The sequence below is a fragment of the Macrosteles quadrilineatus genome, unplaced genomic scaffold, assembly GCF_028750875.1.
Source record: "Macrosteles quadrilineatus isolate MER2022 unplaced genomic scaffold, UCM_ALF_1.0 Scaffold_3__2_contigs__length_128488019, whole genome shotgun sequence".
NCBI classification, from domain to species: Eukaryota; Metazoa; Arthropoda; class Insecta; order Hemiptera; family Cicadellidae; genus Macrosteles; species Macrosteles quadrilineatus.
The window spans coordinates 69,619,180-69,634,090 of NW_026542596.1; the positions used below are offsets into that span (position 1 = coordinate 69,619,180).

At 37.5% G+C, this 14,911-nt stretch overlaps 2 protein-coding genes across 2 annotated transcripts in view; one reads left to right on the forward strand and one right to left on the reverse strand.

Annotated features, from left to right (window-relative positions):
* The window catches only part of LOC128990156 (uncharacterized), a 34,828-nt gene extending 34,207 nt beyond the window's left edge, over positions 1 to 621 (reverse strand). Inside the window, exon 1 of the mRNA XM_054412429.1 lies at positions 574 to 621. Coding sequence (XP_054268404.1) covers positions 574 to 604 — 31 coding nt within the window. The 5' untranslated portion in view covers positions 605 to 621. The remainder of the gene's footprint in view (positions 1 to 573) is intronic.
* The window catches only part of LOC128989287 (RING finger protein 17-like), a 199,596-nt gene that overhangs the window by 64,417 nt on the left and 120,268 nt on the right, over positions 1 to 14,911 (forward strand). The gene's annotated exons all lie outside the window — the stretch shown is intronic.

Sequence of the window (14,911 nt, forward strand, 5' to 3'; positions counted from 1 at the left end):
ACATACTATTAAGAAACTAAAAACCCTTACTACAGTACTCTCTTGTAGGCCATGAGGTGATATCGGCCGTTTCGATATCGTATCACGTCATGTTGGCTTTCAGGAAAAAAAGAAAAAAATTTAACTGTACTATTTATTATTAGTGCAATTTTGAGTTAAAATACTGGAATGGCCTATATAATAAATTAAACCTAGGGCATGGGGTGGGGCCCTAAAAAGAGAGTGGAAAGGGTTAGAAAGAAATATCTGCCCTTTGACTGTATATTTACAATAACATTAAATCTTTATACTTTAGATCACGAAGCAACTACGTAAACATCAATCAATTAATCACGATTTTTTTATTCAAAGCAGGGAATGTTATTTATAAAATACCTACTTTGGACATTAACAACTTAGTGATTAATTAACCTGTTGTGTATCAATAAATAAAAATTGTTTCATTGTAAAAATATAAATTATTAAATTATACTTTTAATGATGTTTTTGTCAATATTTGTTATAAAATACTGCTTTTATAAAACATAGCTTGTATATATTAGCAATATTTTTAAACGTAATGGTTGTCCCTACCTGTCAGCAATACAATGTTAACCCAGTCCATGTTGCCGCTTGTGCCGCACACTGCCACAGACTGACTCTACAGCACGCAGGCTGTGAAAGCCTCATCCTCCCCCACCCTGACCCTGGCCGTACATCAGGTGTCGTTGGTAGCTATCAGAGAGGTCAAGTTGTCGATAATCACGTCGTATGATCATATCTGGTCCATGTTGTGTTTTGTCGGAATATATGCAGAACGTGCAGTGTTTGGGGTTAATTTTAAACATTGTGAACTTTCTGAAGTTGCCAAACATACAAAGAAAATCCTATTATTGATTAATTTTTGCATTGTTTAATGTAGATGTTAAATTTAAATTATATGGTAAAAAGTGGTCGGTGTTAGAAAGAATCAGTGTATATAGAGCTCAGCGAAGTATTTATCGTTTGCCACATGTTTCCATGTTCATCTTTTTGGTGTTTCTGTAATATCCACTAGGAAGATACTGGCCTGATCGTATTTTTTCTTGTAAAATTCTTCTTTTATGTAAAATCATATAAAATTCTTGTTGTCTTTTTGTATACATGTTCTGTATTACATAGGCCTACATTAAAATGAATTTCATATGTTTAAAATTCAAATTTTAAGAGTGATTCGACATGCATTTTAGAAAGGCGTTTGTAAACTGAATTGTGAGATTCTTCGGTTTGTTTTTGTAATGGACATGGAACTCGGAAGAGCCTATTATAGGCTGGAGACTTTAACGATCGGAAATATGAAGTCGTCGCTTATCGTTGGGTTTTATTGAAGCAAACCTACAGTACTTATAGAAAGTAATTCATTTGTTACCAGTACACAAATGTAATTTAAAGACTTTTGCATTAGGCTATGTTTAAAGTTGTATTATTTTTTTTTTACAAAAAAGATTCTTATTTAGAAGTCTCAGTTTTCCTCAATGGTGACCATGCAGTAACGTTCATTTGAATATTCTGCTGAACACAACATACAAACATAACATTTTATTATCAATCGGTTTTATAATTAATAATGTAGGTGACGGGTTTTGATTTTTTGTTAAAGTAGTTTGCAAAACAGTTTTTCTCTTGTAACGGTGCGGCGCCTATACCAATTACAATGACATAGTACCAGACTGCCAGGTGGGGGATGTTGGATTGGATCCGGGACTGGACTGGAGTGAACGCCCGACCTTGGCTATCAGACAAGAGACGCCCAGTATAAAATGTATGTGTAAACTGTAGACACCAACACCTTCCTTGCCAAGCCACGCCGCGCGTTCTGAACTTTGCACGATGATTGTAGACAGTATTGAATAACTAAATATCGAGTGCATCAATATATCAGTGTATTTAAATGACAATAATGATTTCGCCACACCACAGTTAGCAGCTGGTTTCTGGCCTCTTAATAAACAAGTCTGTCGTTGTCGTTAAGGGCTCTGTAAAATCAACTCGGTGTACTTTCTTTTATAAAAGGACGACATGAGGTTTTTCAGTAAATCCTCAACGAAAGTCTAGACTGACCCCTTTCAAGCAGACACTTTGAAATTAGGCTAAACACCGTTTAAAGTGTAATGAAGGCCGTTTATGATGTAATGTCCATATCAATATCTCGGCGGATGCACTGCCAGTGCCCGGACTGCAGGAAGATATGACATAACTATGTCGTGTCGCCGCGGATCGTAATTGAAGACCCGAGGCTACAGATTGCTTCCGGCCTTACCTGGCTAGTGGCTACTGTAATCGATTAATTGTACCACATCACGTAAATGCCTGTCTACTAGGCTATCACGGTTGATTTGTTTTGGCCCCTTTCCATCACGCGCTGTGGATTGATTGATTTAATTTGCTAGGTTGCTAGGCTCTTGTTACGAAAAGTTGTCCACGTTCATTCAGGCTAGGCTGAGAGGGTCGTGACACTGCCGCATGGATAACATCCATTGGCGATGACTGGAATTTAATTCGGGTTCCCGAGTACTGAAGCTCAGTGCTCTATCACTTATGTTCCCTTCCCTTGTGTACCTAGTACAGTAACATCGTTATACGGTACTGTAGTATGAACGGTAACGGTAACTACGAGCAGTATCAAGTAATCGCCTTATGGGGCAACTCTACTTAGGAAATTCGCGGATATATAAGATGTGTTTATTTTTAGGTGTGTAACAAATTAATGTTTAATATTTGCGTTATTTAATATTACTATTTCTTACGGGTTTATAATACCGCCCGGCTATATTTATTAGGGATTGTGTTGTACTTAAGTGACACACAAATGGAGTCTATAATTTGTGTGTCACAGAACTCGGATATATGTTAATATAGTAATTAAAATAATATAAAATTCCAATAACACTGCCTGCACAATGCCTACAGTAGATTTAATCGTTGTCCATGCGAGTTAACCATTTTGTCACGTAATAACAAAATCCATATGCATTTTCGATGGATTCAAATATACTTTGCTATTAGCTTATATCTAGAATACATATTGATTCCTTCCATTTAAAGACCATCCTTGATGCTCCATTATTTAATAACTGAATGTAATATAGATGAATAATTCTATTCAACTTACTAATGTCATGCATTTTTGTTTCAGGTAACAAGTGTTTAAATTGTCTTCTTTTGTAAGTACATATGTTTTACAGTTGTTTGTGCTCGTGGGGCCTTGGTTTAGCTCATTTCTATTTTACTATGGTTGTTTGTTGTTCACATCGTAAGCAATCAATTGCCAAGCGCAAACTTATTTGAACCCACAATCCGATCTTTGTAGCGGTCGTACCTCCATCACTACTTACATGTACTACTCATCGGTCGTACAACATCCTGATATTCTGGTCTGTTATTGAACACGTTTGCCAATCCCGTCTAATTGAAGCATTCTCTGACCGTGAAACTCCGCAACTGTCCAATCGTAGATAAGTTGCCTTGTGCTTTCCAATGCGCCCACTCCGGCTCCTGGTCAGTTGTATGGAAACGAAAGCTGTGCGATAATTAGCATCGAAGCAACCGGTCGCAATAAACCGTCTGTGATAGACGAGAACTTTCGCTGATAAATGCATCGACGGAGTGGACCAGTGAGACGAAGGTTAGACTACTTTCTTGGCCCCGGGCGACCCTACACCTGCTACACGTAGATTGGCAGATCGCACCAATCGGTCCAGATCATCTCAAATCGCTTAGGTGTCAAATTCCGACAACTTCATTTCACTTCACGTCAATCTGTTGGGAAAGATCGGTGAAATTCTTGATTGGTGAAATTGTTCTCTGCGTACAAGAGTGGTTATTGGAATTTTAGAGCATCTTGTTTATATTATTCGGAAATTGTTCTTGTATATTTTTTAGTTTTGCTTGAAAATGTTATCTAGAGCTAACTGTCCCTACACCTACCTACTACTACTTTCGAAGACTCTTCGTAGATGACAAAAAAAATGTCAGGTTTACTACTGTTTATCTTCTTGTCAGTGTGTGAAGAGATCGGTGAAATGCTTGATTGGTGAAATTGTTTTTCGTACGAAAGCGGTTCTTGGAATTTGCTAAATCCTGCTTATGGTACTAGAATTCAGTGAAACAAACTTACACTAATTGATTGTACACCTTGCTACACCGTAGGCCCTAGATTGTCAGATTAGTAAAATGACACATCTATGGCTCCAGATCATCAGAAATTGTCTAGATGGTGCAAAATGTCCGGTAACACTCTTCTGGTCATTTTGATGGTAAAGGTCGGTGAAATTATTTTCTGCGCTCAAAGACTTGTTTTAATCCACAACCTGCTTCACCTAGCAGGTCGAGGAGATTCTTCGTAAGATGGCGAACAAATAGGGTCAGATCATGTTCGCGAAATTACCCTCTTGTCAAATTTTCGTCAGGTTGCCCTCTTTGTTATCAATCTCATTGGAAAAAGTTGGGTAGAGTTCTTGATTGGTTAACATTTTGCCTTCGTTCAAGAGTGGGTTTTAAAGCTTTGTAATATCCTGCTTATGATTGATTTAGTATTCGATATTTTTTTCCTAGCTGGAAAACTACATAACGCTTGTTCGCTTAAACAATTCTATTAAATATCAAACTGGAATAGTTTTGCAGGCAAATTGTAGTTGCATTCTCTAATGTTAGCTACGTAACTTAAGATCGTCCTTAGGTGGGCAATGGTAGGTCTAGTACCCATACGAGGAAGATGCTTCTACGATTTTCTTATCCAAAGTTTCCATCATTTGGAATTTTATTTAGAATCGGGGCACTCACAGCCGCCTTTGGCACTTCCAATCCATAATATTCTTTGCTGTGGATAATCTAAAATCGTGTATTCTGTTTCTTTTAATTACAAAGAGGAAGAAAACGTAAATAAAGCCAACTGCTAAAGATTTATCAGTAGATAAATGGTTGGAATGGTCTTGAAATTTCTCTTTCTATGAATCAGGGGTTTCCCGAGTTAATTACGAATTGATAACACGTCCTGATCTCACTCGGTCCCCGCGCCACATGAATGGGACCAGCCGTGCAGCGTTGGGTCAAATCACAACTCGTGATGTTGCCGCAAGGCCGGTGCCTTTCATGGTCAGGGCTTTCGCTTTCGTCCGCGCGCTCGCTGTTCGCCTTGCGCATTGCATCGCGGAAAAGGAATAATTATCCCGTCATATTATAAGTTAATGACTGTGGAGAATTAAGTGTCTTAACGTGACGCCTTTTAAGGGGCCACGCCCTTTGAATGGGCTCGTTTTGGGATTCTTGAGGAGTCACGAGCACATCGGCTTGTGAAATGATTCCAGATGGTATTTTTTAAAAGAGGGATATGTTTATACATTTTACCCCATGAAAAAGAGTTGGATTTTCCCCTGACAAAAGTCCATAGAATAAAAACTTACTGGTTGGAAAAAATAACACAATATTATTAAGAAGTTTGGTCTTTAAGTACTTATTCAAAGATGTCATACCTTTGAACTAACATGTGGTTGGCTACGTAGGCTATTCGATTCTCCATATATGCATAAAATATTGTACCACTTAATCTGAAGTTTTTACCAAAATGTTAACTATCTTTAATTGCCGCAGAGTATTCAGAGCCTTGACTTTTTAAGGTTAGTCTCCATTTGATGTTGTAAAAGTATTTCTTTTAAATTAGTAACCATCACTGGTTCATAAAGATATTCATCTCCTCAACAGATAAACACACTTAACATTGTTTTACTTTAATGTTGGACTTTCTCAATGTCACTGATTTATTCAATAAGCATTCTTTAATCAAAATGTGGAGTAGCAATACATAAAAACACTACTATTGAGTTATATTATACAGGGTGTCCATAAAAAACGTTTCAGGACTTTGGGAAATGAATCCCCATACTTAAAGGAAGAAAAAAGTTTATGGGAAGGTATGTCCGAAAATCCATATTTACCCAGATATCCGCCATTTTGTTTTTTATACAAAAATATTTTTATCTGTGAAGTTTTTTATTCGATGATTATGAAACTTGGTAAACATGTTACCATACACAAGACCTATAATAGAAAAAATAATAAAGTTGTTCCGATTGTAAATTTCAAAAGGGCGGCCGTTTGAATTTTTCTAACTTAAATAACTCGAAAACGGCTAATTCTATGAAAAAATGTCAAGAATATTTTTTTTTAGAATTTTTAATTTCCTATCAAACGATACCAAGATCAAAAAGATCGGACAAAAGATAACTGAAATATACCGGTTTTTGTGTCAAAATAAGGCAAATTAGTCGGGGAACCCTTAATTTTTGCCTTATTTTTACACAAAAACCGGTATATTTCAGTTATCTTTTGTCCGATCTTTTTGATCTTGGTATCGTTTGATAGGAAATTAAAAATGCTAAAAAAAAGTATTCTTGACATTTTTTCATAGAATTAGCCGTTTTCGAGTTATTTAAGTTAGAAAAATTCAAACGGCCGCCATTTTGAAATTTACAATCGGAACAACTTTATTATTTTTTCTATTATAGGTCTTGTGTATGGTAACATGTTTACCAAGTTTCATAATCATCGAATAAAAAACTTCACAGATACAAATATTTTTGTATAAAAAACAAAATGGCGGATATCTGGGTAAATATGGATTTTCGGACATACCTTCCCATAAACTTTTTTCTTCCTTTTAGTATGAGGATTCATTTCCCAAAGTCCTGAAACGTTTTTTATGGACACCCTGTATAGTTTGAGTTATACAGGGTTAGGCAAAAGTCTGGAACCCCCCGTTAACTTTTTTAGCGTTGCAGTAGGAAAACCAAACTCGGCACATATTTACAACATAAGAAATTGCACTTTTTCATCAAAGTTACAACTTGGCCCCAGCCCCCAAAATGGGGTATTTTGGAGGCAGCTCCAAATTTTCAAATGTAAACACCTATCATGTGACCCCTCATTTTAAAGGGTTTATCAAGAGAAATTTAATGGTGCAAACCAGAGGTCAATATCACACTCCTAATCAAAATGGAGCCATTTTAATTATTTAAGATGAGCAAGCAAAATAAAGTCTGGACAGCCCCAGTTAACTTTAAAAATTTTATATTTAAATACTGACCAAAAGGTTTATTTTTTTTATAAAGGTATGCTGAGTTTAGTTTTCCTGCTATAACCTGTTAAAAAGTTAATATGGGATATTTCAAAATGACTGCCATTTTGATTACGGGTGCGATATTGACCTCTGGTTTGCGACATTTAATTTGTCTTGAGAAACCCTTTAAAATGAGGGGTCACTCATGATAGGTGGTTACTTTAAAAAATTTTGGGCTGCCCCCAAAACACCCCATTTTGGGGGCCGGGTACAAGTTCTAACTTTAATGAAAAAGTGCATTTTTTATGTTGTAAACATGTGCCAAGTTTGGTTTCCCCACTGCCACACGTTATAAAGTTAACTTGGGGTGTCCAGACTTTATCTTGCTTGCTCATCTTAAATTAAAATGGCTGCCATCTTGATTGGGGTTGCGATATTGACCTCTGGTTTGCGCCAATCAATTTATCTTGATAAACCCTTTAAAATGAGGGGTCATGTGACAGGTGTTTACATTTGAAAATTTGGGGTTGCCCCCAAAATAGGTGCCCCATTTTGGGGGCTGGAGCAATGTTATAACTTTGATGAAATAGTGCAATTTCTTATGTTGTAAATATGTGCCGAGTTTGGTTTTCCTACTGCAACGCGTTAAAAAGTTAACTGAGGGGTTCCAGACTTTTGCCTAACCCTGTATAACAATTACTGCATTATAGCAAGTTAAAATAGTTTTTCACGATCCTTCGAAGTAGTGTATAAACCAGGTGACATCGTATCAGTAATCATAATACATTCAACAGCCACTTCCGGGTACCTTTTCTTCATCAAACTTCTCCTAGGCCTTTGTTAAGTGATATTGAGAGGAAGCTACTGTTGTATCAGCGTGTAATCTGCATGTTTCTCAGTTTGATTGATGTTGTGTTTCTCCGTTTCTCCTCGGGTTGAAGTGTGATCGCCCCAGGGAGAAGTTTCACGGTCACTTTCCCTCAGACCTCAGACCTGATACAAGGAAAGTGGTCCGGTGACCTCACATATGTATCTCAGGTTCATTACCATCGACCGCGTACAAGTCCACCAAGGCGGTTGATTGCTAGATACTTGTACATTCTGCCCCATCTACCGCTCGGAGTTACGTTTGCGTCGATTTCACTTCCCTGTTCAAAATATTGCCGCTTAGATACGTACTTAAGATCATTTGCCACTTTAAATAGACAAGGTGTGTCCATAATTTTCTTTTCTGGGTTTCGGATCGCTAATGTTAAATAGAAATTTACACCTTGTTAATTAAACAATTACGAATTTTTTTTCTGACTTGTAACGTTTACAAAATGTACATCACCAGAATTTTAAAACTTATGTTCAGACGCTTATTGCTTGGCTGTAAATAATGACATTTTTTATTAAAGCCTTTAAAGTCTCTTATACGAAACACGATTAAAATATTGATAACATTTAAATAAGGTTGATTTCGAGCACACTGATCAATTACGATTTTTGTTAACATAAAAGGAGTTCAAAGATTTTTTTATGATTGGGGCTAGAAATATTGTTAAGTATACTGTTTCAAGAGGTGATTATTTCTGGGTCCAGTAACCAATCAAATCGATACCGGTAACACAGGAGTTGGTGCTTCCAACAGTGGAATACCGTTAGACAGTGGTGTAAAGACAGATATGGCTAAAGCATTATGCAGCGATCTCTCGTCGCAAACTTCCCACGATGGTCATTGTGGTGTACCGGTAATTGTGTGATAGCTCCACTAGATATGGCGTGAGCGCGAGGATATGGAATGTGCGTACAAATTGCAGTACAAACAATGCTCACCTGGCATGCAAGTGCACATTCGTAGTTCAAATTGTAGGTATTAATTTTGGAGCGAGACTCACGAATTGTTTATAAAATGAGTATCACATTTGATGGAAACCAGTGGTTGGATACTTCCGTATGTGATAAATATGTAAGTAATGTATATATGAACTATGCTACTTTCGGCTATATCTTAGAACCCAATCTAATATTGAACTCAATATTAGATACGGTAGTGTCTAGATTATGTATGCTAGGCCAAACGCGTAATTATCTGAAAGCATCATTGATATTGACCGCAGGAAATGCAAGGCTATGGAAAGTGCGTACAAATTGCAACAATTGTAGATTTGATGTAAACATAATGTGTGATAGTCGGACATTTGCAGCTGTTGAGATCTTACCTATGTAGTAGAACGTGTAGCATGTCGAGCTAGTATCTTTTTACCAACCAATAATGGAAAGTATCGCTTAATTATGTAGATCATTCGCTGATCTTTCCTCCCATTAGCCGTTGCACTGCAGCACGACATGATGCAGTTGCAGTGTTGTTGTTAGTTGTCGACGCGTGCTGCACACGACCGCGTTCAATGTTCATGCAGAACGTTTAACACACGTCATGTTCGTGTCGTGTCGCTGCTTAATTGGGTGATTTCCAAGGAGAAAGGTCTGTTGTGATTGGGTTTTTGTCACTGGATTTACAACTGGTTGGGACTCGCATTGATTGTATAGGTTTTTGTTGACTTTTGACGTGAAAAAGCTCAAAATTATCATCATAGGAGACATTATCAACGGAGTTGAACAAACTCTTATCCACTTCAACGCACTCTTTAACTTCATATTTGTAATTTAATTGTCTTCTTCGGGAATTAGAGCCCCTAAGAAGCCCCTCTTAGCTCCATGGATTGAGCTGTGATAAGCGGTATCTTTTTTTGGGCTTGCAAATTATTTTAAGGCGAATTAACAGTAAAAATACACCTTCATTTTGTTTGTGGTTCTCGAACTGAAGAACAATGAGTTAAATTACAAATTAAGATTAAAATTAACTTGAGTGGTGTTTTGTTGACACTGTTGCCACTGTTACCCTGTTGAAAACGCCATACAATATTGTTTAGGATTCTACAACATATTCACAATATAACTAGAGTAAACGGTTTATTGCTTTGACTATAAATGTTAGAACTATGCAAGATTTCATACTAGGCTTCCACTAGCCTTGTACATGCAGTATCGGTATGCAGACACAGAGACAGTATATTATGTACATTGTACAGTGAAGGTACGCCACAACAGGAAGAGATATGCTTGTAGCAACTAGGCTGTGACGACGGCCGCACGACCGCCTTGCAACATTATGCTAAAATATTATTTTACTAAGTACGGTATACTAAATGTTGGAACTCCCCCAGTTGACAACAAACGTACTCGGCCACAGTTAGTTAACAAGATACGGACAGTTAGTTCTTAACTAATATTTAATTGTTATAATATCAAAACCACTAAATTAAACCACCTAATTGTGCATTAGTAGCGCTGCAGAGGTTGATGCTAAAGTGATAGCTAGTAATCTATAAAAATCAAGTGATTAAAATGTCTACTTAAATCTACCTACTTAAATCTTAACCTTACTTTCATTAGATGTGAGTGATATTATTTTCTCGTATGATACAGTTATTTGTAATTGTATGATAAATATTTAGTATATTAAAGAAAATTTAACTCTTCTTTTGCCACCTTGTAGTGTTCGGAGGGTTGTTATGGGAATTGACGTGAATCTCTATTTCAATCTTAAAGATTAGTTTTAGTTCCCTTTCCACAGGACTTATTATTGTTTCAATATAACACAACCTATATTCTCTTGTTTATAAATGATTCATTAAATTATTAGAAAACTTAATATATAATCTACACTAAAAATACAGCACGCGATGACATAAATAACTGCCTCATTTAGTGGTTACTTAACAAAGTAATCCTTAGATCATTGAAGGTCGTCTCGATTTTAACAGTTTTACGAAACCGTTATTTGTATGCTACAAAGGCACCGAGACAAAATCTACCGTGACGCATTATAAACATTCTAATGTACAAACCTAGGTAATTGTTGTCCACTTAGCCCGTGCTCCAGTTGTAGCCATCAAAACACCAAGTCGTCCATCATCGCGGACAGTCCGGGTCAGCTGGGGACTGGAGTGCGCAACCAATTAAAAGTAAACAGTGGTTGCACAATCCGGTCTCCGGTGGCTGGATTTAGCGTGATTGTCTACCGAGAGAGAGAGAGAGAGAGAGACTCACGACTAGCGGGAGTTGACGGAAGTTGACCACGTCACGATCCTACTTCAGTGGGCGGACTGGGCACTGTGGAACAATAATGTTAACGTGGACACGCGAGTGGCGGCGGGAGATTGTAACATTTGTAGATCTTATTTAAACTAATAATGCTTATAGGGTCTATTAAAATATAGGCGGGGGCGAAATGTTTGCTAGTGGGTTCCCTGGATTAGATGAGGAGGTCGTAGTTTATATGTGGTTACTACGATGTGGCCTAACGTAATGTAGGCGAGATAAGACTTTTGTTTGGGATTTACTCTGAATTAGGGGAGGAGGTTAGACTTTTGCTTTGGATTTACTCTGAATTAGGGGAGGAGGTTAGACTTTTGCTTGGGATTTACTCTGAAGTAGGGGAGGAGGTTAGACTTTTGCTTGGGATTTACTCTGAAGTAGGGGAGGAGGTTAGACTTTTGCTAGGGATTTACTCTGAAGTATAGGGGGGGGGGCTTAGACCCTTGCTTGGGATTTATTCTGAATTAGGGAGGAGGATAGACTTTTGCTTGAGATTTACCCTGAATAAGGAAGGTTATAATTTTGCTATGGATTTACTCAGAGATAGGAGAGGAGGTTAGGCTTGGGATTTACTCTGAAGTAGGGGAAGAGGTTCGACTTTTTGCTTAGGATTTACTCTGAAGTAGGGGAGGAGGTTAGAATTTAGCTTGATGTTTACTCTGAAGAAGGTGATAGAGATGAATTTTTGCTTGGATACTCTGATGTGTGAAGGTTTGACCCTCGCCTTTTCTTCAGGCTATTATGAATTTAGTGATGTATTTTCGGCTGGTATACATTTTATTTGGGTCCCTTTGACTAGTAAACAAATGGGCAAGAAACTGAAGGTTTAAGTCGTTAACTTACAGATAATCCTCAACTGGTTTACGATAAGATCGTAATGTCAGAAACTCTTTCTTCGCCTCTGCCAATACACTTGCACGCACAAAAAAATGTGTATGCAGTGCCAAGTGACCTTTTCGTACAATGTTCCTTTTCGTACATTTTCATCCTGTTCGAAGAATACACTTTCTTATCGACCGGTTTGATCTGGGTGAGTTGTAGTACAATAATACCTTCAGACAAGTGCAGCGTCACCGAGCCGTAGATGTGTAGGCACGACTCGGTCACAAGCGCCGCTAAAACGACGGAAGTGAGTTGGAATTTATTCGGAGGGAATCACGTACGTGTGTTGGCTGTTGGCAAAGCTCGTTGAGGATAAGATCCAACAAATCCCAGCTACAGCGAGACTGATTACGAAATAACTAAACCGTACTGCACGTCACGGCGCGGCGTCCAAACTACGGTCATAGTGAACGTGTTTATCGGTTACTGTTACTGGTTATTGCGGTTTTACGAGTGCGCCTGCCTTATTTGGATTAGATGTAAAAGCTACAAATATATTGCTATTAAACATGTGAAATTACTCTATTGTTCATCAAACAAATGGTTTTAGTAGGTTAACCTGGCTGTAAAGAATATGAATGAGTAGTTAGGTTTTACTGTGTTACAATATTGGTGAAAGGTACAAGATTATAAAAGATGTCGATCAACCCATGTCATCGTATCAATTTTTATTTTAGAATAGTTGCAATTGAAAAAGTAATGCGTTTCCTTTATATTCAATGCAAATAACTGTTAGGTAAATGTATGAACGTGCTGCCTTCAGTAGAAATACATAATTGTTTTGATTTAAATATATATGGCATTAATACGTTTTTTGGCAGGTTTTTTATCACTGAGAAAACGGCAAAACTTGGTACATCTCTTCAAACCATATAAAATTATATCCATTTGTGTAGTTATTGTTTGATAACTCTACCCTATTCCTTTACTCTTGATTTATATTCACGGTGTGTCTTATACATATGTTAAATATGAGATATTCTGAATTCCTTTTTCACTGTAGTGTACGTGATGATCGCAAATGTGTAGAATTCAGGTTAGTTTATGCAGAATGGACGTAGCATCACAACCTTGTGAGGTATAATCTTCCCGGTGTGTGGCAACCAGACTAATAAAACAAGGTCATAACAAATTTAGACCTTGCCCTTTGGATGTCGAGCATCAGTAATGTTTGGGAACAAAATGTAGTCCCGGCTGTTCACACCCGCCCGCGCGACATTTTACGCGGGAAACATTGTGGATCTCCTTGGTATTTTTAGCGGGTAACTGCTGAGGCTGAAAGTCGACCGGTGCTCTTTAGAGCGACTTCAGTATGGTTATTGAAAACTACACCGATAGGTCGAACACGTGCTACGGCTACTGTTTGAATTTGTATAGTGGATTTTTATTATGTCCCCCTTTACAGTTTCATTTAGTCAATAAATATGTTTACATTTTATGTGGATTTTAATATACTTATCAGCTGGAATATGAGTTTGTAATAGTATTTTACGCAACGATTGCGTAAAGATAGTGTCAACGACACGAGCCTTGGCGAGTGCCTTAAAAACATTTACGAATGTCGTTAAATGTAGTTTTAAACTTAAAGTTATACCATAGTTTATACATAGAGCCACTACTTCTGCGACTACTCTAATAGAATACACGCTTTAGTCCATATAAATGACCAACATAAGTTTCGTAACTGATGTATAGACAACGAGAAAGTAAATTAAAAGATTCTCACTTCCATCATGTAACAACGTATGGGATAGCACTAACGACCTACTCTCCGACACCACTGACAACAAATACTACTTTCAACAATTGAATATTCTTCCTTCGACGAATGTGTTTGATTCAAATGTGTCAGATTATCCCACGTTTTCCCTTTCACATCCTTCCCGTTCCTTACGACCCTCGTGGAAGTCCTTGGTCAGTTGTTATAGAGGAGGAGGCGCTATGCAAATTGTGCATTGAGATTACTTTGATGAATCACAACATTGCAAATCCATCGTGATCGGACAGCGAATTGTGATGACGTGAATTTGATCGTAGTTTTGCGGTCAAGTATAAAGTTCTAAGGACCAAGGAGGTGGAAATACTGTGAGGTACATGGTACATACATATTTTTAGTAAAATTTTAGTTAACAAAAAAAAAACTCCTTGTAAAGGGTATAGGCCTAACTATTCTTTTCTTTACACAGAAGTAGACTCCTCCTCTATATGGAGCATATGTAACCTATTTTTTTACACTTGTGTAACTGTTCAAAATGATGTTATGTTTGTGCTCTTGTGATAGTTGAGGTGGCATAAAAGATGTTGTAGTTTTACGTTGACAGTTAAGTTAAGCTTCAGTAAGGTCGCGTATTCGACAGACACCAGTAATAGACATCGGCGTACCCTGTTGGTGTCTCAATTAACCTATGTTTTATTTGTATTGTAAAATGGCTAAAACTAAACTTGGAATGTCTGCATAGTGAAAGAGATTAAACCTAGAGAAAACCAATGTGTGTGTGAATGGTTCAAACCGCACGGATAAATGCAAGTTTGCAACACGGTGAATGTGTCCACTTTCCATTATACATGTAATTATCACTTGGATTCTCTCGCCAAGACGAAAAAAAACAACTTGGATTTCTCATAAACGATCGAAAAAGCTGTCCAAGACCCCCAGTTGGCAAGTCCGGTTTCGACTTTACGTTAGTTGTGTGAACTCAACCAGTTCCGCCGCCGTGGAAGACTTTTGACAAAAACGCCGGAAACTTTCCTTGTTGAGTAACTAGCGGTGACTGAACACATCCGTTCAATTAGGTTAACTGTGATAATAGATAA